This window comes from Vicugna pacos, chromosome 14 (assembly GCF_048564905.1).
Source record: "Vicugna pacos chromosome 14, VicPac4, whole genome shotgun sequence".
Classification (NCBI taxonomy): domain Eukaryota; kingdom Metazoa; phylum Chordata; class Mammalia; order Artiodactyla; family Camelidae; genus Vicugna; species Vicugna pacos.
The window spans coordinates 48,280,704-48,304,642 of record NC_133000.1 but is presented as its reverse complement, the minus strand read 5'-3'; the positions used below and the strand labels follow the sequence as shown (position 1 = coordinate 48,304,642).

The 23,939-nt window shown below is 42.3% G+C and overlaps 1 protein-coding gene and 1 long non-coding RNA gene across 2 annotated transcripts in view; one reads left to right on the top strand and one right to left on the bottom strand.

Moving 5' to 3' along the window:
- The first annotated feature begins 59 nt into the window (after positions 1 to 59).
- On the top strand, positions 60 to 15,865 carry LOC116283212 (uncharacterized). The gene is made up of 4 exons (XR_004192764.2): positions 60 to 740; positions 7,636 to 7,805; positions 10,293 to 10,493; positions 11,014 to 15,865. It is a non-coding gene; the product is annotated as an uncharacterized lncRNA (long non-coding RNA).
- Positions 15,866 to 17,046: 1,181 nt separating this feature from the next.
- Positions 17,047 to 23,939, bottom strand: part of ACOD1 (aconitate decarboxylase 1) — a 34,664-nt gene continuing 27,771 nt past the window's right edge. The window contains exons 2-5 of the mRNA XM_072976631.1: positions 21,245 to 21,406; positions 20,305 to 20,394; positions 18,877 to 19,082; positions 17,047 to 17,992 (exon numbers count right to left, since the gene is read on the bottom strand). Coding sequence (XP_072832732.1) covers positions 17,047 to 17,992; positions 18,877 to 19,082; positions 20,305 to 20,394; positions 21,245 to 21,406 — 1,404 coding nt within the window. The remainder of the gene's footprint in view (positions 17,993 to 18,876; positions 19,083 to 20,304; positions 20,395 to 21,244; positions 21,407 to 23,939) is intronic.

Sequence of the window (23,939 nt, the reverse complement as noted above, 5' to 3'; positions counted from 1 at the left end):
AGGCACTCCTGTCCTTCTCCCCCGAGCACTGCACCCAGACCGTAGGCCGCCTTTTCCTCTAACTCATAATGCCGAGTTTTTCCGGTCTCGCGTCTCAGTTTAAAGAAGCCACTTATTTGAAATTTCTGCTGACATTCACGCCCTTGCCTCCGCCCCAATCACCGCCAAAACCAAACAGAAAATCCAGCTTTGGGTTCCTTTGGATTCTCTAGCACCGAACTCTTACCTCGCTCCTCCCTCAGGGCCCAGACTAGTGGGTGACAACATTTGAGTGAAGGAGAATATTGGGGGGAGATGAGTGCAATGAAGAAAACAATAATGGGGGAGTGACTGCCTCACCCGCGTGAGCCAGTGATGACAGTGGCCACAGGCTAACATCACACAGGTCAGTCTACCACTCTTGAGCGCAGTTAATTACGCCCACGCACTTACCCCCAGTTGTTGTTCCTTGTCGGAATCTACCACTTTCGTTGGAAAGAAGATTCTACATTACTCTGCCTTCTTTGACCCTTCAGCCACCTCAAGGGAACAGTAGGATCAACTGCCCAGCTTCTGATGAGACACTCATAGCCTGCCATGCTCTTACACACCGGGGTTGACATTTGTCTTTAAACAGTACATCAAAGGCGTGGTCACTCGCAATCACTTGTTTTACAAGAGAGCAGCCTGCAAAACTCCTAGACCAGGGCTTTCCAAAGCCTTCAGTTCACCAACAACACGAGGGAACCATTATAATATTTGTAAGTATATTGGAATGAGCATATTGGGTGGTTGTGATAGCCAGAGGTAACCACCATGACCCGTGGGGTGGGGGGCGTCACTGGCTTCCTTAGGCCTGCCAATTAGGAGACTAGACACTAGAGGGCCACAGTGGAACTTTCCGTCCTGCTCAGGGTTTCCCAGAGCTACAAGAACAAGCCCTGTCGAGCTTGGTTAGTGGTGGAGATCTCCCCTCCATGGGCAGGAAACTCTAATGGTGAGAAAGTGTTTCCTCGAATTAGACCTAACTCAGCCTCACCGTAGTTCCCGTCAGCTCTGCTCTGCTTCTGCCTTCTGTTCCTCTTGCTATGACCTCAGTACTCCAGGCTAAGGATGTTTCTAGACTCTTGTTGCCGGATCCCTCCTCCTGCTGGTTATTTCTCTCTAGTCTGAGGTTTTTAAACCTTGAAGACCCAACAATAGACTGACTTTTAATCCGGTTGGTTTCCCTTGGCTCCTTTTCCAACTATCCTAAGACCACTATAGTCGAACTTCAGTCCAGTAAAACCAGGTTTGTGAACTGTTGAGTTGTGGGAGATTGCACACAGAGGAACTGTGTGGCATCTCTCCAAAGGAAAAGACAGAGTTATAGGAGTCTGAGGTCGAGTGGAATTTAGGTGAAATTTAAGTGAGCAGCATTTCAGTAGGCTCAAAGCAACGTTGCCTGTCAACACACAGTCAATGTGCAGTCTAGACAACAAAGTGGACCCAGGGTTCCATTTCCTTGGAAACTAGTTAAAACAGAGGTGGAGTTTTGTGTCTTGAAACCCCTTATTGGGAGCTCTGCCCCTGGGTTGTAAAGGTTGTAAATTGAGGCTGCTTATCTGTGTCAAGGGACTGAGATTCTTTAGGCAAAGTTGGACTATTTCATTCTTACTGATGTAATTTCAAACAGCAAAGACTCTCTAAATCTTTAATTTTACAGAACAAATTTTCTCAGTGAGTCATAAAGCAGAAGGTGGTTATCATACTTTACAGATCTACTGTGTTTGGGGAGAAATACTGTTTTATGTTAATTCTGCAACTTTTTAAACCTTTTATTCCAGGCTCATGAATGGCAGGGCAGATTTTTACAGTCCAAGCTAATTCTTACTTTCTCCCTTATGATGAAATAAGAATTTATATTTTAAGCAAGACAAGAAAAAGTTAAACATAAAAATTTTCTCTGCCCATTTGGTGTGCACTGTGCATCTGCCTTATGGGTTAACCAGACCTCCTTAATGGCAGACACACCTGTTCAACCATAAAGACCAATTTTAATTCTTCTAGTATCAGCCATGTTAACTCATTAGAAGACATTCCTTTCTTAATCCTGTAAGGGGTCACGATGAACCACCACTCGCTTTGTACGCGCAGACGTCTTGGGTGAACTTTGTGTACAATGCCAATGGATCATTTCCCTTAAAGGTCGGGATTGGTGAGAAACATACTGGTCAGCCGACCTGGGGAGGTAAAGGGCTGCACCTAATGGAAGTTCTTAGCTTAAATACTTACTTATAACCTTATTAATATTACTAGCTGTAGTACATGTATTCTCCCTATTTTACAAGATTATTGTTTCTTGCATTACCAAATGTGTGACTGAGACTCAGATAAAATTAATGATGATTATGTGATTTGAAATGATTGGTAAAATATGCAATTCTGTAAGATCAACGATTGTAATCATGTAACTCTAGATCTGGGAAGAAGCAACAAGATGCCATGTCCTGGACCATAACAGAGTAGTTATACAGGTAGTCCAGAGTCTTTCGGTTACCGTTAGCAGGGCCTAGTCCACTAATAGCACATTGAGTGACCTATCAGCAGAATCCTCGCCTGACCTGGGCATGAGCATCCCTCAGCACTTTGGGATAAATTGGTCGTGGAATGCCTCCCAAACCTTGGTTGAAATTAAGAATGAAAAGGAAGGGACTGTAAAATAAAGAATGTGGCCTACCATCCAGCTCTGCAAGAATCAGGTCATTACCCACTGCAGTCCCTGACCAGTCGCAGTCCACCCTGAAAGGAGTTCAGGGTGAAGATGAGGATCAGGCACTTTATGCTCTGGGAAAACTGATAGAACTGGCCCTGAGAGAGAGAGAGAGAGAGAGAGTTTTCAGGAGAAAAATTTTTATAAACCTGGATTCTTGCATCTTCCCATACTTAGAAAAAAGCACTGAAACCATTATCTATGATATCTGTTCTTCATGACTAGCAGTAACCTTCTACCAAGATGCGAACTTGACTGCACAGACCTGCTTCGCCAGAATCAGATACCTACCTCCCCTCTTAACCTCCTCAGGACAGTTCTCAGAGCTCTCTGAGAGACTGCCTCCTGAGCTATGATCCAGTTTGGCTCCAATAGATTGTCAATTTCTTTCTCAAACTGACTGTTGATTAGTTTTTCCATTGACACATAATCCAATGTCAATATTCAAAACCCAGTGTTAATATTACTTTAGATACTAAAAAACCATTTGTCTGAGAAGAGGTTTAACCAGGCTGCCAAAGAGGTCCATGGAACACAAAGAAAGGTTAAGAACCCCTGCCCTGGACTCAGTAATTTTCTGCACTAAGTTTAATGCCAGTGGTTAATGGTATCTTGATGTTAATCAAAGCATTAACAGTCCCCCCCCCCGACCCACCCAAAGCTAGTGAAACTTGGGTACACATATCTGTTTTACAGGTGATTAACTGGCTTAAACAAATACAATCAACCACATATAGGTCCTACTTTCAGATTTTTATTGGCAGTTTCACTTACCTCCAGCATAGTTTATTTTAGGTTAAAGATAATTTAACAGTATAATTTATTGTGAATTTAACGAAGTTAAAAATTATATTCAGTTGAAGAAATTAGAGGGATTATCTACTTATTATGTGACACTTTAAAACAAACTATGGAGCTACAGTTAACACCCCACCTTAATCCTAAATCAAGCAATTTTGAATTTACATTCTTTTACTTGTTATGTTAAATCTTTTAAACAATTCTCTACAATCTTGTAGTTATTTATTGAATATATTTTCTACTCCTGTCTTGGACATTTTGTTAATTTTCTCAAGAATATTAAGCCAGCTTCAGAACAAAAACTTTTTTGTAAATGTATTTCAAGCAAAAGGAAGCAGTGCCTACCATTCAGTGAGCAGAAATACACTATTATGAAGGTTTTAACACAGCTGACATTGACTATATTTAATCCTCCCACCAGCCCTATGAAAATGGTGCCACTTCCACTTTCAGACTGAGGAAATGTAGACGCAGAGATACTGAGTAACTTTCCCAGCATCACACAAGGTAGAACCCCAGGAGGTAGAACCAGAACCTGCTCCCACCACCAGGTTACCCTGCTTCTCAAGTTGAATAATACTCTCTCCCTCCTCCTTCCCCTGTTCCTCCTTAGCCTCAATGATGTGGGCAGATACATCTGTGTTTTCACAGGCATCTGATCTTTCCTCCGCCTGATGTTGGTACCATGTACACTTCCTCTTTCTAAATTTGTGTGTCACTGACAGTCTTAGGCAATATCAATGTCTTACTGGATCAAGGTTAGAATCAGCCTCATAGGTCTGCACTCTTTCATCCATGGCTTATGACCAGCATCCTGCCGCCAGGCTAAGAAATGTAGATTTCTTCTTGAAAGTGGATGCAGTGCCTTATTTAGCACCTGGGACATAACAAGAGCTTAGTAAAGTTTTGTTGGAGGAAGATAGGGCTAATAACTTTAAGATCTAATAGGAGAAGTAGAGATGTAATTGATGGAGATTGCAGATTTCATCCTTTAATATGAGGCTAAATTTCTTCCACGTATTGGGTCAGTATATGAAGTTGTATAAAAGAAACTCAGGGAGCATCCTAGCTAAACAAAGTAAATGCATTACTTGCTATTTCTTTCCTGCGATAATGGAAGAAAACTAGGTTACATATATGGATATTGGACTTTCTAAAAACTTGCTACATTTGTGAAATGCAAAATATCACGAGGAGCTTTACATCCTAGCCAAGACTGCCTCCTTTCATTGCTCTTCATTACAGCCTATGCTCTATCTGGACATCACCCTTCCCATTGTAAGTGTCCTAAAAAATTATCTGTCCTTCTGCTCTGATGCAGATGAAATGGTGCAATGGGACTTCTCATTCAGTTTTCTCTGTCAAAACACCACTTCGACTTCCAGCTTTAGAGCTGAGCATTTCAAAAAAAAAATCTATTGTACACAATGAAAAAAAATTGTTAATTGAAGTATAGTTGATTTACAATATTGTGTTAGTTTCAGGCATACAGCAAAGTGATTCAGTTATATATATATATATTTTTCACATTATTTTCCATTAGGTTATTACGAGATATTGAATGTAGTTCCCTGTGCTATCAGTAAATCCTTGTTGCTTATCTATTTTATATATAGTAGTTTGTATTTGTTAATTCCGTACTCCTAGTTTACCCCTCTCCCCATCCCTTCCTCCTTCGGTAACCATAAATTTGTTTGCCATGCCTGTGAGTCTCCGTTTTGTATATGGATTTACTTGAATTATTGAAAAATTTTAATTAAAATGTTACTGTATGTAAATATTTATGTCCTCTCTCTCTTTTTTTTTTTTTTTGAGTAAAGGTAGATTTATTTAGAGAGATACATCGAAAGGCAAGAGAAAGGCCACGAGGTGTGGGAGTTGAGTGCTCAGATTAGAGTACAAGTAGGTACACACTCCATAGACAGAGTGCGGGCGGTCTCCTGAAGTGGGAGAGAGAGGGAGGGCGATGGTGGTGAAGCACTGTGTTGCCAGTTTTTATGGGCTTTGTTGGTTCATATGCTAATAAGTGGAAGGACCAGTCTAACTAGCCTGGGGACGGAGCTGGGATTCCCAGGAGGTTGGCCATTTCCCACTGACCTTTTGTGGCTAGCCTTGGGACTGTCATGGTGCCTGTGGGCATGTTATTCACCATGTTAATATATTACAATGGGCGTATAATGAAGCTCAAGTTCCCCTAGAAGTCAAATCTCCCACCGTCTTCAGCCTCAAGGCCTACTGGGGGTTGAATCTTCCACCATTTTGATGTTAATTGCTGTATCATTCCATGAATGGCTGTGCCCTGCCCGCTTCCTGTCTCATTCCCTCCTCAGAGATTCTTACTCCCATAATCATGGGGTTGCAGAGGGGCGGAGGTCCCTCTGCTGAACTAATTCCAGGCTGATTAGGGGTGTTGACTCTGCTTATCAGGAAGAAGAAATCTCTGAATGTCTAATATAGGGGCCCCAGGGGCAGGACAGCCTTTTGTTTCTGCATCCAGAGGGCTGAGGGTGTGGGCTGGAATCCTGCACAGCCAGCATCTGATGTGGGGCTGCTGTAACCCACTGTTTTAATTGACTCCTGATGAATTTTCTTAAAGATGAAGCACCTTTGTAACAACAGTCTGACAGTCCAGTCAGGTTGCCAGTTACTTGCCACGTGGTCTTAGTTTGGATGTCCGAGTGGTCTCCTTGGTGGATCTTCTCGAGTCCAAAGAGACAGAGCGATAGAGGACAGAATGAGGAAAGAACGAGGGGAGCAAAGTCTTGGGCTCGGTGGGCTCCTTCACGGCTAGAGAGCTGGTCCCTGCCAGATCCTGGAGGCAGCGTCAGCCACCACTTAAAGGGCTACTTGAATCTCTATATTCCCTTTTGAAGTAAGTTGCATGGAAGTTACTTTAGCCCAGCTAAATATAGGATCCAAGTTTTGTTTTGTTTTTCCTCTTTCATTTAAAGATAGTTTTGAAATGAAAGTTGCTAGTTAATAAAACCTGGGTTATGGCTCCCTGGCACACATTTTCTTCCTAACACAAAGGACAGAATAGCTGCAGCCTCCTCGGTCCCGGATGCGCGGTTTCGCTAGGCGCGCTGTGCTTCCCGCTGGACTAGCGACCCCGGGCCAACACCCCATCTATCTGGCTGTGTGGAGCCCAGTCCGCAGGCAACCCGCCACCTGCGGATCCCGCAGCAGGGCCCAGCTGCCCCGCCCTCCTCTTGGCGGTTGCGGCGTTCCTATGGCAGCCAAAAGCTTCAAACTTGGGCTGCGCGGATGCACCTGAGGCACTGGAGCAAAGTCAGGATCGCCTACTGGGCCGCGGGAGGGCGTGCTTTCCTTCTGCAGCCTGCGGGCTTGTGGGGCAGACACTTCGGATGGCGGACTTGGGGTGTTAATCCAGCGGTGGGGTTGGATGCGTGGAAATAGGGCAGGTGAGAACTTCCAAGTCTGCTTTGGGTTCTTGGTATTAAAGCTCCTGGGATTTTATCTGGAAGCCCTGTGATTGTGAGTTTTATCTCTCATTTGCTTTAGATCAGCAATTGCCAACCCTGACAAATGGTGACATCACCTGGGGAGGTTTTAAGACATACCCATGCCCAGAGTCCCAGGTAAACGGTCTGTTTGGGCCTCAAACTCCCCAGGGGATTGTAATATGTAGTCAGGGTTGAGAATCACTGCTTTGGAAAGATTTTAAGGGCTTATTTAATCAATTCCCCCGTGTTTTGGAGCCCTATACCGTCCTATCTATAAAATTGGGTATTTTCTTACATTTCTTTAAAAAGCATATATATATATGCTTTTAATATACACTTTAAATACACACACACACACACACACACACACACACACACACTCAGGCAACCAACCTCTTTCTGTTCTTTCTTTCTGGAAGCTAATTTATAGCTCAATTTTCTTTTTTCCTCTAGAAGTCTCCCACAGTTTTTCCCTTGCGATTGAGCTGTTAGTGTTTGCAGTTTGTGCTGGCTCTGAAGGCATACAGAATTACTTAGCGGTTTTCTGGCTTTCTTTTCTGATTTAGGCTCTGAGATTGATTTGCTTGATTGTTTTCATAGAGGCAATGACATCATTTGCTTTTGTTTCTATTTTTGAAGGTGAAGATACTTGCTCCTAATGCTGAGCAGATGCACGTGTTAATCACTTGAAAGAGAGCCCAACAGAAGGGAAGAGAACTGTGGGGGAGGAAAGTGCCAGGAGAGCCCTTGGGGATGCACACGTCTTGGCAGATCTAAACTTCAGCGTGCTTGACGCTGTCAGTAACCTGGTGAGTTAGCTGAAAGCTGTGAGGCCAACTGTTCATTTTAATTAATGCTCACTGACTTCCAAACCCTCTTCCCTGAAAGGCTTAGCTACCATTTAGAAGCCCTATTCCAGTCTCTAGGTTTGTGGCACATGAGAAACAACTTGAAGAGTGTTTTAACCACCCCCCAAGTGCCTGGGTCACACCTGAGACCAGTTACATCAGACTCTGGGGGTGGAAACAATGGGGGTGATTCTACTATGCGGCCAAGTCTGAGAACCAGTGCTCTACAAAGAATGACCTGTGGTTCCTAGACTTGACTGCACCTGGAATTACCTGGTAAGCTTCAAAAACCATCAGTGCCTGTGTCCCTGGATTTTGGAATTAAGACCCTCAGATGATTCTCATATGTAGACTAGCTTGGGAACCACCAATCTAGATCAACGTGCCTTTAACTTTAAAGAGTATATGAGTCACCTGGAGACCTTACAGTGCAGATTCTGATTCAGCTCCTAGGTGACAGGTGATGCGTGGAATGCAGCCCACACTTCGAGGCCTCTAGGCTCTGGGAATCATGGTAGAGGACTGCCTCTACTGTGCAGAGATCACTTATAGATAGGTGGCTCCATCCTTTAAAATAAAAGATTGATTTACAAGCATACTTGTCTTAGATATCTCTGATTTCTTTCCACTTAGTCCCTTTCATAAGGAACTGTATAGTACATATTTCTTTTTCAAACAAAACAACTAAAATCAGTTTTAAGATTGTTTTAAACATTCACCATAATCTTGACATTTGGGGAAGCAATTTGGAGATGTCCCACAGTGAGAGCTGGGCATCATTGTTTTAGAGCAGGGGTCTGTTGCTTGCGGATACTTGTACATATCTATCCAAATAGGTTGCTTACTGCGCTCTAACATAAACTGTATTCCAGATCACTATTGCTGTAACAAACGCCACCAAAATTTAGTGGCTTAAACAATCTTTACTATTTCTGGAGGTTGACTAGGCTCAGCTGGCTTTGCTTAACATCTCTCATGCAATAGCAGTTAGATAGTGGCTGGGGCTGCAAACATCTGAAACACCACAATGGTATCTTCACTCCTATTTCTGGTGCCTGGGCCGAGACTGGCTGGAAGAGCTGAGGGCTGGCTGCGTGGCCATGTGGCCATTCTGTGTGGCAATCTTGGTCTTCCTTATAACCCATGGACCTCAGATGGCTGAATTGCTCACATGAGGGCTGCCATCACCTAGAACAAACATTCCAAGAGACTCAGGCTTTCCTCTTACAATCTGGCCACGGAAGTTCCTCAGCAACATTTCTACTACATTCTGTTGATCAAGAGTGAGACCAGCTTCAAGGAGAGGAGACCATAAAAGGGCATGAATATTGGGAGGCATGGATACTGGGGCACCATCTTTGGAGACTTCCTATACATTATGTATATACCAAGCTTATTATGTATAAACAGATTTAAATATCTATTTACAAAACCCTGGAGAGAGGGGAGACAGTGAGGGAAATTAATTGTATTTGAGCTGCTGTTTTGAGAACTTACTCTTCTCTTCCACTGCAAATAGATTTGCTCTAAAACAGCTTTGTAAAGATTATTGCCTTTCACAGACCCACAGATGTAGAGAACAAACTAGTGGTTACCAGGGAGGAGAGGGGAGGGGCTATATAGTGATGAGGGAGCGGGAGGTACAAACTATGGGTATAAGACAGGCTCAAGGATGTATTGTACAACCCAGGGAATATAGCCAATATTTGGAAATAATTGTAAATGGAAAGTAACCTTTAAAATTGTATAAAAATAAAAATTTTTAAAAAACTACAAAAAAAGAAGAAAAGTGATTATTGCCCTTTGGCTCTGATGCTAAAATTAGTGTTTTCGCATCTAAGAAAGAATGACTTGTAAAATCAACAAAAAATTATTACTATTTAAAAAACAACTTTTATTCTGGCATATAAAGAGAGGGTTTTGTTTTTAAAAGAAATGAAGTTATCTCAAATGCTTTAAAAAATATGCAGTTCTACTTTGTACCAAACTTAAAATATTTAGCAAAAATTAGCATCATGATGGGTATCCCAGCTTGTGTCTTCAGAATTTCATACTGTTGATACAAAAGGTTTATTTTTATTATTATTAGGTTAATATAAACCCTGTATCAGTCTATAAAGTCCACTTGCTACAAGTGCTACATTGAAGCTGTGTAAAAGCCCTAATGATTGGGTCTGTGTTCTAGCATTTGGCACTGATTTTTTTTTTTACAAAAACATCTCTGAGCCACTTTGACAAATATGTTGCTATCCTGACTTTAAAACTAAGTTAGTCAATTAGTCAAAGTCATTATCAACTCCAAAAGACTTTAAAGAAATGCTATTTTTACATTTGATTCGTATATGTTATTGCTCTTATATGCCTTAATTCTTTGCTTAAGAATTGTTCACAGGTTCTTTTTGTCAGCTGCCTCAGATAATCCAGGTCCCCTGTCTTTGCTCTTTGCAGATGGTTTTGGGGTGGCCCAGAACTGCACACTTAACAGTTCTGTAAAGGACACTTCAAGCTTTCCATGGTGCTAGGAAGCCCATCAGCTGGCCTGGCATTTCCCTGTGCTGACAGCTGACACCTCCCTGCCTGTGGAGTCACACTGGGTCAGGATAATATTGTGGATGGAGGGGAAGAAGAGGATGAAAATCTTCCTGCCGGGTAAGCAGGTTCTACAGCGCTTTCCTATTTTCCTTCCTCCAGGTGAATATAAATGTGACTGCTTTTCTGAAAGCTTAACAAATTATCGTGCGTTATAGGGCTGGGCTGCTTGGTGGCTGGCATTAAGGTGGAGGTGGGCATGGTAAGGGACTGTGGTTTAAAGTGATAAGACCAGGTGGCATTGAATTGTAGAGATGTATTCTTACAAAATACTCTGGCTTAGTCTGTAAGAAAAAAATTTCAGTATAGCCGTTCTCTCTCGTGATACCATTCGGCTGTGTGGGTTAAACTGTGCTTGCTTTCATTATGTCTTATTAATCCTAGTACATGCAGTCTTCATTTGTCCTACTAACTCGATGTTTCAGTGAAGCCTCATGTTGGAACAGATTTTTTGTGTGCACAGTGCCTGTGAGCTTTTGTTCAGAATATTGCAAGCTGATAATTTTGGCTTTCTCACAGTCACGCTGTCGGGTGCCTAAGAAACGTTTCTCCCGCTTGGTTAGCTCTCCTCTTCTGATAGGTTTGTTGATGCAGGTGCAGCCACCGCTGCGCAGAAGCCCAGACGCAAACACAGCCTCGGGGATGTGAGGGAATCCTGCCGGGATACTACCAACGAAATGGTGCAGACGTGCGCCGTCACAGCACGGCCCCTCGCTTGACAGTTGTGATGGAATAGGAAAAGTGGTGGGGGGTGTCTTATAGTGCACTTGAAAGGCAACACTTAATAGTATATAGAATGAATTGTTCAAGTAAAAATATTTTAGCTCCATCCAGCCCAATTACAAATTCTATCACTTGATGATAGGTACTCTCAGTGATCTTGACTCAAGATGAAATACTCACCATTGAATTATTCAGATATCCATGGTTTCTAGACAAGCACGTTGTTGTTTTTATTTTTCATTTATTTATTTTTTTATTTTTCATTTTCTAAAGTCAGAAACTACACTCTCATGCCATGTTTCAAACAGATGGGCATCGGGCTATTCCAAAGGCTTTTTCCTGAACCTCCAGCTTCACTTCTGCATGGGCACCAACTGTAACTGGGGTGGGTTGACTTGTTTTTAGCAATAATTCCAACAAAAAGCAGGGAAATTTTTTGAAGTGAGACGACGAGGATATCTGAGTGTTGATATCTGCATTAACAGCTGAACTAGGTGACTAAGTCTAAATTTTCAAAATTTCTGCAAAGGTATTTATTCTTTTCTGTGCGGTTCAGATAAAGCCATGACACTGTAAGCATCACACATTCTTTTGATGTGTTCTGCAGCTGTCAACTGCTGGGCGCCCAGGGTTTTATCAGAAGCCAGAGCAGCGGCTTCTGAAACACTCTCCTGCTTTGAAAGTCTCTTGAATGATTGCTTTCTGTGAACTATCACTATGCTATTTTTTTTTTTTTACATGTAGGGTAAGAGAGAAGAGCAACAGTGGAGAAATTTCACTAACGAGTAATTACTGCAGTGCTGCAGAGAGGTTTCACACTGTTGGGTAGGGTGCCACCATGTGTGCATGCACACACGTCTGTGCCTGCACACATGTGTGCACCTCTGCTGGGGGAAGGCGCTGCATTTTGTTGTGACTTTGCTCCTACCCTCAGTTTCCTGTAGCTGTGCTTTGTGGAGGGAAATCCTGCCAGAATTGACAGGGAAGCTGCATTTCTGCAGTTCCACAGGCCCTGTCTTGTCACAGGTCATATTCTTCCAGGAAGAACTGGAAGCTATGGATTCCACTTAGGAGAGTTTGCATGCACTGGGCTCCCTGGTCCCTGAGCCCAGCTCAGCCTCCAGAAGCTCACATCCCCACCAGGGAGGAATGAAGGAAGCACAGCTGGCCCAGAAGAGGTGCGGATCACTTCCTTTGTCCTCTTCACTTCTTTGGCTTGTCTCTCTACTCACTCTACATTGTAAGCTCATGGTTGTAAGAGTTCTTGCCTGTTTTGTTCACTGCTGTGCCACCTGCACCAAGAACATCTTCTGGCACCTATTAAGCCTTCAGTACACATTTGTTGAATTGAATTGACTCCTCCCATTTACTCTTCATCCCCAAAGAGGTTCCCCTGCATAAACTGTCATGGACCTTATGGTGGCCCCAGTTTTCTTAGGGGACTTATCTATCTATGATATCTTTTTTAGACAGGAATTCCAAGTAAAGTTGTTACAAAATATACTATATAAAAATTCCTTTTAAATTCACATATTCTCTGAGTTCTTTTGGTACACACCTGAAAGCGTACATGGTCTTGAGATCCCCCAAACATAGACTAGCACTAGGGCCCCTCAGAGCTGGCAAAGGTGTGTCTGATCACTCAGGCATTTTGGCTCAAGGCTGTGGATGTGTGCTCAGGTTGCAGAAATACAGAGGGGGCTGGAATTAACCTCTCCCTGTGGGTAGAGCCTTTGTCCCCGTCTCCCAGTGGGTTTTCTCCCTGGTGGTCTGGCCTGATCCGTGTGGAGGCCTCATTTGCCTGCACACTGGGCCTGTCACCTTAACAGTGGGCTGAGCTGCGTCTTCATTGCTGTCCCCGAGGAAAGGGAAGGGGCAAAGCAAGCATTTGCCGCAGCGCCTAGACATCAGACCAGAGGTGCCGGAGCCCCGTCTTGGGCTTTCTCAGGGTCAGGTGGCTCTCAGGCAGTCCTAGTTGCCCAGCCTCATGGAAAGAAGAGACAGGGGGCTCAGCTTCCACTCTCCCATTCCATCCAGAGGCCCCCCTAGCTCTGTGGCTCACAAGTGCCCTAGCTTTCGACCCTTAGAGGAAGAAATCATCTAGGAAAGAATGTGGGAAGCCAATCTCTTCCTCACGCTCCTTCTCTATTTTTTTGTATGTGGTAAGTTGTGGGTGGATGATGCTCAGGGCTGTCAGCAAAGAGAGCCCTTCAGCTCCCTCTGCAGACCCATATTCCCCCATATTTTCTCCTGCCTTCAGTTAACCCAGTGGGCACAATAGCCAGTGTCAAGGTCACCTGTTGTCCCCCTCAGGAGAGAATGTCTTTACCAACCACTGCTGTTGGTCCAAAGCAACCATCAGGGGTGTTAAGAAACTAAGTCATACTAAATTTTTTCAGAGTTTAGTTGAGCAAAAATCGATTTGAATCACGCAGCACCCCATCTAGCACATAGAAAAGGTCTCCAAGGAGCTGTACAAAATGAAAGACTTTTATAGGCAGAAGGGAGCCAGACCAAGGAAATTACATTAGGCGAAAAAGTGGATTGGTTCTTGCAAGGTTACTTGTCTTTAGAGGGTGGCAGGGGTCTGTCAGGCAGATTACCTAACTAGTGCTGATCAGAGATTCCTGATGGATTCGTTTAAGATTCCACTTCTGGAAGAGTCAAAACTCTAATTCAGTAAAGTCTTGATTTGGTGGATATGAGCTTAGCATAAGCAAGTCCATTTTGAGTCTACTGTCTTATTTTTAACAGGGGATGTCTGAGGATATTATTAATGGCCTTCAGATCTTGCCCATAGAAACTTCTGAAATGTATCAAGGCAGGATAATTAAATTTAATCTCAACGTCACAATAGAAACCACCTCTTCTGTCTCCTCTTTTATCGACCTTAAACTTCATCAGTGTTAACATGATGTGTCCTATGGAACAGCATAATCTAGGTAATACAGAGCCAGCAACAGAAAATTCTGCACATTTCTAGGTACTGCTTTTGCCATAGTCTACAAATTTTGATGTGTGGTATTTTTATTATTGGTTAGTTCTAAATGTTTTATAATTTTCACTACAACTTCTTCTGGGACCCAAGAGTTATTTAGAGGAATGTTTATTTCTAAACACTTCAGGCTTTTCTAATTATCTTTTTTTGCATCGACTTTTAACTTGATTGAATTGTGATTAGACAAAATGATCTGGATAATCCAGTGCATTGAAAACTTGAGACTTGCTTTATGCCTAAGTATAGGATCCATTTTTTTAAATGTTCTGTAAGGTTTTTAGAAGATTGTAGTTTCTCTTGTTGAGTTTTCTGTATGTCCATCAAATAAGATTTGTTGATTGTATTTAATCTTATATAATCTATTTGGTTTTGGTTTTCTTGAAATATAAATTACTAAGGGGGAAATGTTAAAATTCTCTCAGTATGGTGTTGGATTTATCTGTTTCTCCTTGCAGCCTAATAGTATTTAGATGCATATAGGTTTAGAATTAGTTTAGTTACCTGGTGATTTGAATTTAATATCTTCTTTTCAAGTAATGCTTTTTTGCTTAAATTCTTTTATGTTTAATATTGACATTTATTTATTCTAGCTTTCTTTTGTTAATATTCCATCCACATTCCCCCACCTTGTTTTACTTTAAACTTTTCTGCACCCTTACGTGTCTTGAATAAAGTATATAACTGAATTTTTTAAATGCCTTCTAATAACACCAAAAGTAGGAATAAAAATTTGTTTTTTAAATGGTGAAAAATGGACTTGGTCAAAATTTAAAACTTCTGCTCTCCAAAGAGATCATTAAAAACATAAAAAGACAAGCCACAGACTGAGAGATAATATTTGTAAAGAATATATCTGTTAAAGAACTTATGGCCAGAATGTAAAATGAACTCTTACAACTCAATGAGAAGACAATCTAATTAAAATAATAGGCAGAAATGGGCAAGAATTAGTCATTAGGGAAATGCAAATGAAAACTCTAATGAGATACCATTATACACTCACTCGACTGGCTGAAATTAAAAAGACTGAGAATTCTAAGAGTTGGTGAGGATAATGAGAAATGGGAATCATCTCACATTGCTGGTAGAAATGTAACATGATAGAGCTACTTTGGAAAACAGTTTTTAATAAAGTTAAACATGTACTTATTAAAATGTCCCAGCATTCCTACTCCTAGGAATCTACCCAGGAGAAATGGAAAGACGTGTCCACAGAAAGATGTGTTTGTGAACGTTCACAGAAGCATTATTCACAATAGCCCCAAACTGGAAGCAGTCCAGCTGCTCTTTAACTAATGAATGGGTGAACAAAATGTGGTATATCCATTTCATGGAATGCGACTCAGCAATGAAAGGGAATAAAGTACTGATACATATGTGGAAACATCTTAAAACTATTATGCTAAATGAAAGAGCCCGACACAGAAGACTACACATTGCATGATTCTATTATATGAAGTGTGTGGAAAAGACAAAACTATAAAGATAGAAAGCAGATTGCTGGCTGCTGAGGACTGGAGGTGGGAGTGGGTATTGATTGCAAGCAGGCCTGAGAAATGTTTGGCAGTGATAGACGTATTCCAAAACGGGATGGTGGTGATATTTGCATAACTCTGTAAATTTACTAAAACTCATTAAACTGTACACTTAAAAATGGATGAATTGATGATGTGTAAAGTAGATGTTAATAAAATAAACATTTCAAAATGTGTTCATAGTCTTTGTCTTTTTTAAATGGAGCATTTAGTCCATTTACTCTCTTTGTAATTATAGATCCAGTTGGATTTTTTCTGTCATTTTATATTGTGCTTTCTGTCTATACTGCCTTTCCTATATTTCTTTTTCCCTCTCCTTTCTTGCCTGTCTTTGGATCATTTTTTCCCTAATTCCGCATCGTTCCCTCTGTTAACCTGATACGTTCTACTGCTGTTTTACAATAGTCAGCCTGGAAATGTCAACATACATACTTACAAGTCAAAATCTAGAGCTAATAGCTTTGCCCTTTTCTTGAACAACACGAGGAATTTAGAACACATTAATGATGATAACTCTCTGCCTTTATATATATATATTATATATACACATAGGTAATGCTGATATTGCAATTTTTAACCGCAGAAGGCATTTTTATTATTTTACACAGTTTAATATTTATTTGATTACCCACATATATACTATGTTTTGGCTGTCATTCTTTATTACATCTTAGACTCTACATCCATGATATTTGCCTCAAAAAAATTTTTTAATGCAAGGTTGTATATTATAGTGATTAAGAGCATGGCTTCTACAGCCAAACTGCTATTTTAAAGACTCTTTTTAAATTTATGCTTTAAAATAGAGAAACTGAGATAAGGGGATACCCAGAAGCATGCCCAGGGTCACATCTAGTCAGTAGCAGAGACAGAACTTGAACCCACAATGCTGTTATTTTAAACCCAGTAGCATTCCCTCCACTGTGAACCCATGGTCTAAGAGATCTGTTGGTGGCACAACAGACCAGAACCCTTCTCCACTATCAGCAAGTATACGTAGAAGTTCAAATTCTTCGGGAGATTCATGAATAACTCATCTGTAAAGATTAAGCAAATCACAGGGGACTTGAATTTCAGCCTTATGAATGCTTATAAAATTAATTTCTCTGCGTTTCTTGTGTCTGTATTATCTTGCTATAAGTAACTGGAACTGTGTTGCAGAAGTTACAGGACAAGACTCCTTCCACATATATCTGATTCTGTGTCTGGACTCTCTTCAGCATGCTGCATTTATTCCTGAGCAGACCAAGAACAGACCCTTGCTCTGTAAAGCAAAGCATTGAATTTCCCCCAATGTAAAAAGTCATTTAGATGTTGGTAAGCCTCAGGAGAGATTGTATGATGGAATTGTTAAATGCTAGATAGATTTCGAAGCCACTTCTGGTGGAGAGGGTTCTTTCAGAAGAGCAGTCAGCACAGAACAGTCTTCTACGACTTCTAGGTTTTCTACTAGCTCTATAAGCCTTTCTACTGTGTAGCAGGACAGCATCCTGGAGGCATTGGCTCTGAACTTTTCCTGTAGGTCCTTCTGGCTCAGAGGCTTCCTCCAGTGACCGTAGAAGGTATCACAGCGCTCTGTGAAGATGGCTCCATCCTTGAGGACGACACTTACCTCGCAGTACAGTGTGTTGAAGTTTGGGAGGTTGTCTCGAGGGTGCTCCAGCTCCACCTTACCCAGCAGCTCTCTCACCTGTGGCCTGTTGATCTGGCATTTGTGGAACGATGGGACAGTGATGGCACCATCAAGCAGCGTGGCACAGGCCACATACTGGAAGGAGTGGCGGGCTTCGTGCTCTGAGTCTGGGAAGGGCCTATTCACATACTGGACATCTGGAATTCTAAGCACAATTCTCTCAATGCAGTCAATGGGAAGCAGGATTCTGTCTGTCACAAGGTGTCTTCTCACAGATGCAGCTGCGTCTGCCACCCAGTGGGTGGCCAGATGCGCAGGGAAAACCTTGAAGGCCACATCCTGCTGGTCCAGCAACCAAGTATATGAATCTAGGTCTGGAAGGACTTTTGGGGAATAGTTGGCATAGAAGGCCCCAAACCCTGTCTCCATGTCCAAGACCTGCTTGTTTCCCTGGAGACCCAGCATTGCCAGGAAAACAGCTTCTATCCCATGCCTAGCAGCATTGCCAATATGAAGGGGCTTGGTCTGAGTGGCGGCATTTGCCATGGGTGCCCCAGCATGAGAAACAGCAATAGCCAGGGCCTCTTGGCACTCCGTCACGCTGAGCCCCAAAAACTTAGATGCAGCAGCAGCACTCCCCAGAGTTCCCACCACTGAGGGGGGATGGAATCTGTAAAGCAAGAGCAGAGTTGGAGATTTACCAACCTCAGCCACCAGGTGGGCAGGATAGTGTAGTGGTCAGCAGCTTAGATAAAGCTGCCCTGCTGCCTGGGTTCAAATCTTGGCTCTTCTTATTAGCTGTGTGATCTTGGAAAAGTTACTCAATTTCCCAGTACTTGTTTTCTCATATAAAATGATTTTAATAATAGTATCTACCTCAGAGTTTTATGAGTTTTGCACACATTCACTCATTCACAATAGTGCCTGACACACAGTAAATTATTTATAAATGGTATGGTTACAATTATTGCCAGAAAGGCAAAAGTTGCTGATTTATTGCTGGAAGCATTTGTAAGTAACTAAAAATTGAGGGCCTTGTAGAAACTGTGAAAGTTCACTCAGTATTTCAATACTGGACCAAGAGGCAAAATAAATATTAGATTGAATCATATGATACAGCCGGCATTTGACCAACCAGTTTTGATCCAGAGGTTGAAAAGCTGGGTATAGGATATTCTGAATAGTCTTATTAGTCTGAAGGACCTGAGCAAATATCGAAGTAGAGTCTGCTTTGAGATGAGATGAGGGGTATTCAGAATACCCACAGAGACCAGAATGACCTGGTGGGATGAGACCCCCCAGTTTAGTTCACGGTCCTGGTTGCTTGACTGGCTCTCTAAACCCAGGGGAGATTTTTCACTAGCCCTTCTGAAGTCATGTGTTTGTATATGGATATATAGTTTGATATGTGACTGGTGAGTTGGCTCATCTGCCAGCACTAACGTTAACATCTTCAACTGAGCCAACCTCTATGTCAGAAAGCTCTACAGAGATAATGACTAACAGATGAAGGGGGATGTGGCCGCCTGGCGACAGGGCACATTTTCTCCCTACCTCTTTGGTATGTCATTGGCTTCCTTGGAGAAATGCATTAATCGGCCTTGCACTTCAATTCCAACATTGAAAGCCAACAGCAGGTCAAGGCCAGAACACTTTGGACTTGGAGGCAGGGCTTCTGATAAAGCCATGAGGACAGGAAGGACAGGTCCAGAAGGGTGAGTGGCAGGGTACCACGTGTCATCAAAATCCATTGAGTGAATCTGTGTAAACAGACACACAAACAACAAGCAAAACCAAAGTGTATTTCCCTGAATGCAATGGCTTTTGGACCAGTAAGGGTTTCATTCAGTAATAACTATGTTTGATGTGAGAGTTTTAGATCTGATCCTCTGAAAATTAAACCTATGAACTGGCTGTGATTCTTAATCACATGGCTGGGCACTAGACATGCTGTCCTCTGGTCAGATCAGGCAGGACAGGACGTTGGGGAGCAGCTAGTGAACCCCAAGAAGCTTGGGTCTGAGTTACCACAGCCCTTGAACAGATCTGTATCCCCCTTACAAAGCTGCAGAATTAGGTGGCTGCTCCTCCCTCCCTCCCTCACTTACCCTTCAAACAAGTCACATTAAAAGTTTAACGTCATTTATTCCATATCAGACCATATTTTTGTACACTTTTATTATGACATAACTTCAAACTTATGAAGTTGCAAGAACTCTTGAACCCAGATTAACTATTAAACTATATTTTGAAATTGTTATTTTCTGCTATAAGGTTTTATTTCTCTTCATCCCAGCCATTTGCTTTTTCCTTATATGAAATAGTAATAACTGGAAGTTCATTTAAAAATAGATTTTTATGTCTACTGGTTGTGGCTGGTGCCTTTCTCCCTGCTTTCTGGGCATTTACTTCCAGATGCACCATTAGGTTTGACTTTCAGCATTCTGAGCTACTGTCCCCATAAACCAAAAAAAATCTCAGAAATCCCAACATGTTCGTTTACAAATTACATCTTGTAGACTGCCCCTGGCACACAGAAAATGCATAAAAATTGCCTGTCAGAAGTGCTGATTTTTGGTTCAGAAAATATAGACACCATATAGTCATTGTTTCTTTCTCAATAAATACCTGTTGAGTGAATGAATGAATGAAAGGCTGGTTATTGGCTAGAAACTGGTACTGACCACAACAGAAGGAATTGAGTCTGGAGATTTAATTTAGAGTCGAGATACCTTAGGGGTGTTTTTATCTAAATACTCCATCTTATTTTCTCTGCTTTGCAATTTGTTTGAAAAGCATCAATTCACTGTAAAAACATGAAAACTGAAATCACTACGTGGGAGAGAGGGCAGGCCACTTCACCTCTCTGAACTTCAGTGGTCTCATCAGTAAAATATTGAAATTGGGCAATTCTGAGATATTTTCCATCCCTGAAATTATTATGACTGTAGAACAGTTGAAAAGACATAGAAACCTACTTACAGCCACACCATTAACGAAAGCAGCATATGCTGGTGGGAGCCCGAAGCCTGGCCGACCCCAAACAGTGCTGGATACACTGGAAGTGTAGACCTGGAACAAAAGAATAACGGTCAGGGATGCAGAGTGTGAACCCAACACACCAAGTCACCATGGCAAGAGTTGTTCTTCGCCTTTGGAGGTGTTACTTTAATACTCCTTATTTGAACCCTCTGTGCTAGACTGAAGCCCTAATCAGTGGATTTCTCTATTCCTTGAAGAATATACAACTTTCTCTATGGACAGGAGAGGGGATGCTATTCCAGACCGTGATCCATAAGTGCTCCAGGGAATGAGTCTGAATTTACTCTTATTTACTCCTTGAGGGTGAGCACTAAAGAGAGTGGACTAATCGTCTATACCAAGCATATTCTTTGCAGAGATGGATACTGCCTCTCCCACGTAAACGCCCACTCTCTGCTCAGACTGAGGGCTCAGCCTTTCCTCCAGAGAGTCTCAAACTCTGCATGAACAAATGGTCTGGGGTAGGTACTATTGCGGCTAAGACCCTCAGGTAAACATGCTTTTGGTCATAATAGTAATCAACTTTGGGATATTACTAGTCTTAAGATTAAGACTGGTTTTGAGATAGTGACTTAGAAAAAGATATGAATAAATATTAAGACTCAGGTAATCAGACATAAAAAAACATAAAACTATATAAAACAGTGCTATATACACCAAGCACTGCCTCTAAAATTAAAAGTAAAGCACTAATACATATATGTATAACTGAATCACTGTGCTGTACACAGAAATTAACACAATATTGTAAACCGACTGTACTTCAGTATAAATAAATTAATTAATTTTAAAAAGTAGAGCAGCAGAACACAAACACATGTCTCTGGGTATACATGTGGGTTGGCATGTGTGTGCACTTGGTAGACATTGAGTTTCTTACTTTACTGTATTCATGGGCTTTGTGAAACACTTCTGTGTTGGTTCCCAGGAACCCAACGCCCAGAGTATCCAGAATCATCCTCTTGCTCCTCTGAATGACGTGATCGGTCAGGTGTCCCACTTTCAAGCCATGAATCACTTTGGCAAAGCTTGCTGTGACAGACTTCAAAGGGAAGGATGTTAGAACAGGGCTCCACTCCCTCTGTATTCACACACTTCCTTTCTACATGAGAACATGAGGTGCTTTTATGTAAAAGGTTTACTCCCCTCCAGGAAACCCAGTTGGTCAAATTCAGTTCAATTCCTAAACAACTGATGTGTACTGCACACAGATGTGAGGCAGAAGGATGTGGAAACGCACAGTAGCCAGCTTCTGTTCTCAGTCCGGTTGAGGACGCAGAGTAGCAAGCCACAGAGTGTGGTGGGCTCTGCTGGGGCGAGCACAGAGAGTCAGAGGGGGACGAAGGGAGGGCGTCTCGCCCATCAGGTGGGCGTGCCTGGGTGGTGGGCGCATTCAGACAGCTATGTCATAAGGTACATGCTAGGTGCTGACCTGAATGTTTTAAATGTAGTATCTGCTTAGTATCCACAGGTCTCTAGGTAGCTATCATGAGTCTCACTTTGTGGGTAAGGAGACCGAGACCAACACAGCTGAAACTGAGTTGAGTCTGGACACAAACCCTTGTAGGTCTAACTCCAAAATCAGTGTGTCTAGCTCCTAAGCCCCCATTTCCTGAGGTGTGGTCTGAGGAACACGTATGTTAGAAACCTGGAGTTCTTGCTGAAAATGAACATTTCTCTACCCCAGACCTCCAGGATTAGACCCTCTGCAGAGCTAGAACGTTTGGAAACATAGCACTGGGTTCTCAGTTTCCATTAAGCCCTCGAGGTGAGTCTTCAGCGCTCTAGGATGTCATGGCCAATGTGTCACTCTCCACATGTGGTGTTGGAGCATCAGAAGTGTGACTAGTCCAGAGTGAGATGTGTCATCAGGGAGAAGAAACACTGGGCTTAAAGACTTAGTAGGAAAAAAAGGAATATGAAGTATCTTAATAATTTTAAAATATTATTACATGGCTGAATGATAACGTTTGGGGTATATTAGTTAAATAAAATTTATTGTTAAAATTCATTTCATCATATGGCTACTAAAACAATTAAAATTACACTTAAGAACCACTATGGGCTCTTTCTGTTGGTGAAGGCTTCCTGGAGTCATTGACTCCTGAGCTAGTTATGAAAACTTATGGGAATCAGCCAGGTGAAGGTGCTGAGGATGAGGATGAAGGTTAAAGGCAGAGGTAGCAGAGTGTCCCTATGCAAGGGACAGAGGTGACAGGGAGAGTGGATTTACAGCCTAGGACTGAATGTTGAAGTTTACATTATGCCAAAGACTGTGACATCAGTGGGGAGCCATAGTGCTGTCTTAAGAAAGGAAGAGATATGATCAGAACTGTGTTTTCAAAAATCTCTGTAGGTACTGGTGTTGAGAATGGATGGAGAAGGGTAGACAAGGTTGGTAAGAGACCACGACAACTCTGGATGTCTCTGGATGGGGAAAGCGCAGTGCCACTGCCATGAGAGGGAACACAGGAAGAATAGCAGACTTCTGGGCAACGATGCTGGGCTCATTGTGAACGAGTTGAGTATGAAGTGCATGTGGCCATCCTAGTGGAGAAGACCTTTGGCTTCTACCCACAAACCCGATAGTAAAAACCTGCAGGATTATCTTACTTCGTAAGCAGCAGAGTACTTTGCAGTCCCTTTAAATATCAAGTTCTTCAATGCACAGGCAGCTACTTTGTTTTCTGCGTGTCTTTGTAAGAGTGTGTCTGTTATGGATAGTTAAAAATACCCTCTCTTAAGTAATGGTTCACTATATGCCTAGCATTTAGTACTGCCTAGTCAACTTTAGGTCGTTTCCCTTCCCTGCTCTGATTATTGTGTCATTGTGTAATTTCTTCGTCTCTCTGAGCATCAGATACCTCATTTTAAAACATGAGCTATAGGATGGGGGGTTATTGGATAGAGGATCTGGGGTGTCTGGGGCTTTCTGACGCTAAGCTTGGTGCCGGGGCAGAGGTACAAAGATGGGACAGGTTCCCAGCTGAAAGTCCTCCAATGTGGCCAGTGATTAGTCCCATATTTTCAGTTTCTAGATTACCAGATCAGGGAAACGTTACCATTTTCAAAACAATGCGCTACTTCTGATGTCTCTGAAGCTTTAGTAGAATGATGAGGGGAAGGCAGAGAGGGAGAAAGCAGGAGAGAAGATAAAGGAGCTGGGATAGGAGTCAGGTTAGGGTGGAGAATAACAATAACTTTGATTTTCATGCTGCTAGAAATTTGGATAAACATATTTAGGGACAGAGCAGGGAAGGAGGGAAAAGAACTGTCTTGATGATCCACCAAGTAAAACTTAGAAATTCAAGCACTGGTTCGGTCCCTTCTTATAAGTAAAACTGCCTCTTTTCGACCTCTCTTCCCAGCCCCACAATTCCCAAGTTTGAGGGTACTTAGTGATTGATTATTCATCTCTTCAGGTCAATCTGACACTGGAGTGCCTTATGGGGAAACGTGTATGCCTGGAAGCAGGTGTTGGTGGGAGATGCTAGGGGCATACATCCACACAGTCCCCTGGTGCTAGTGATGATGAAAGTTGGGGCCACCAGATCCCCTCACAAGTCCCGAACACC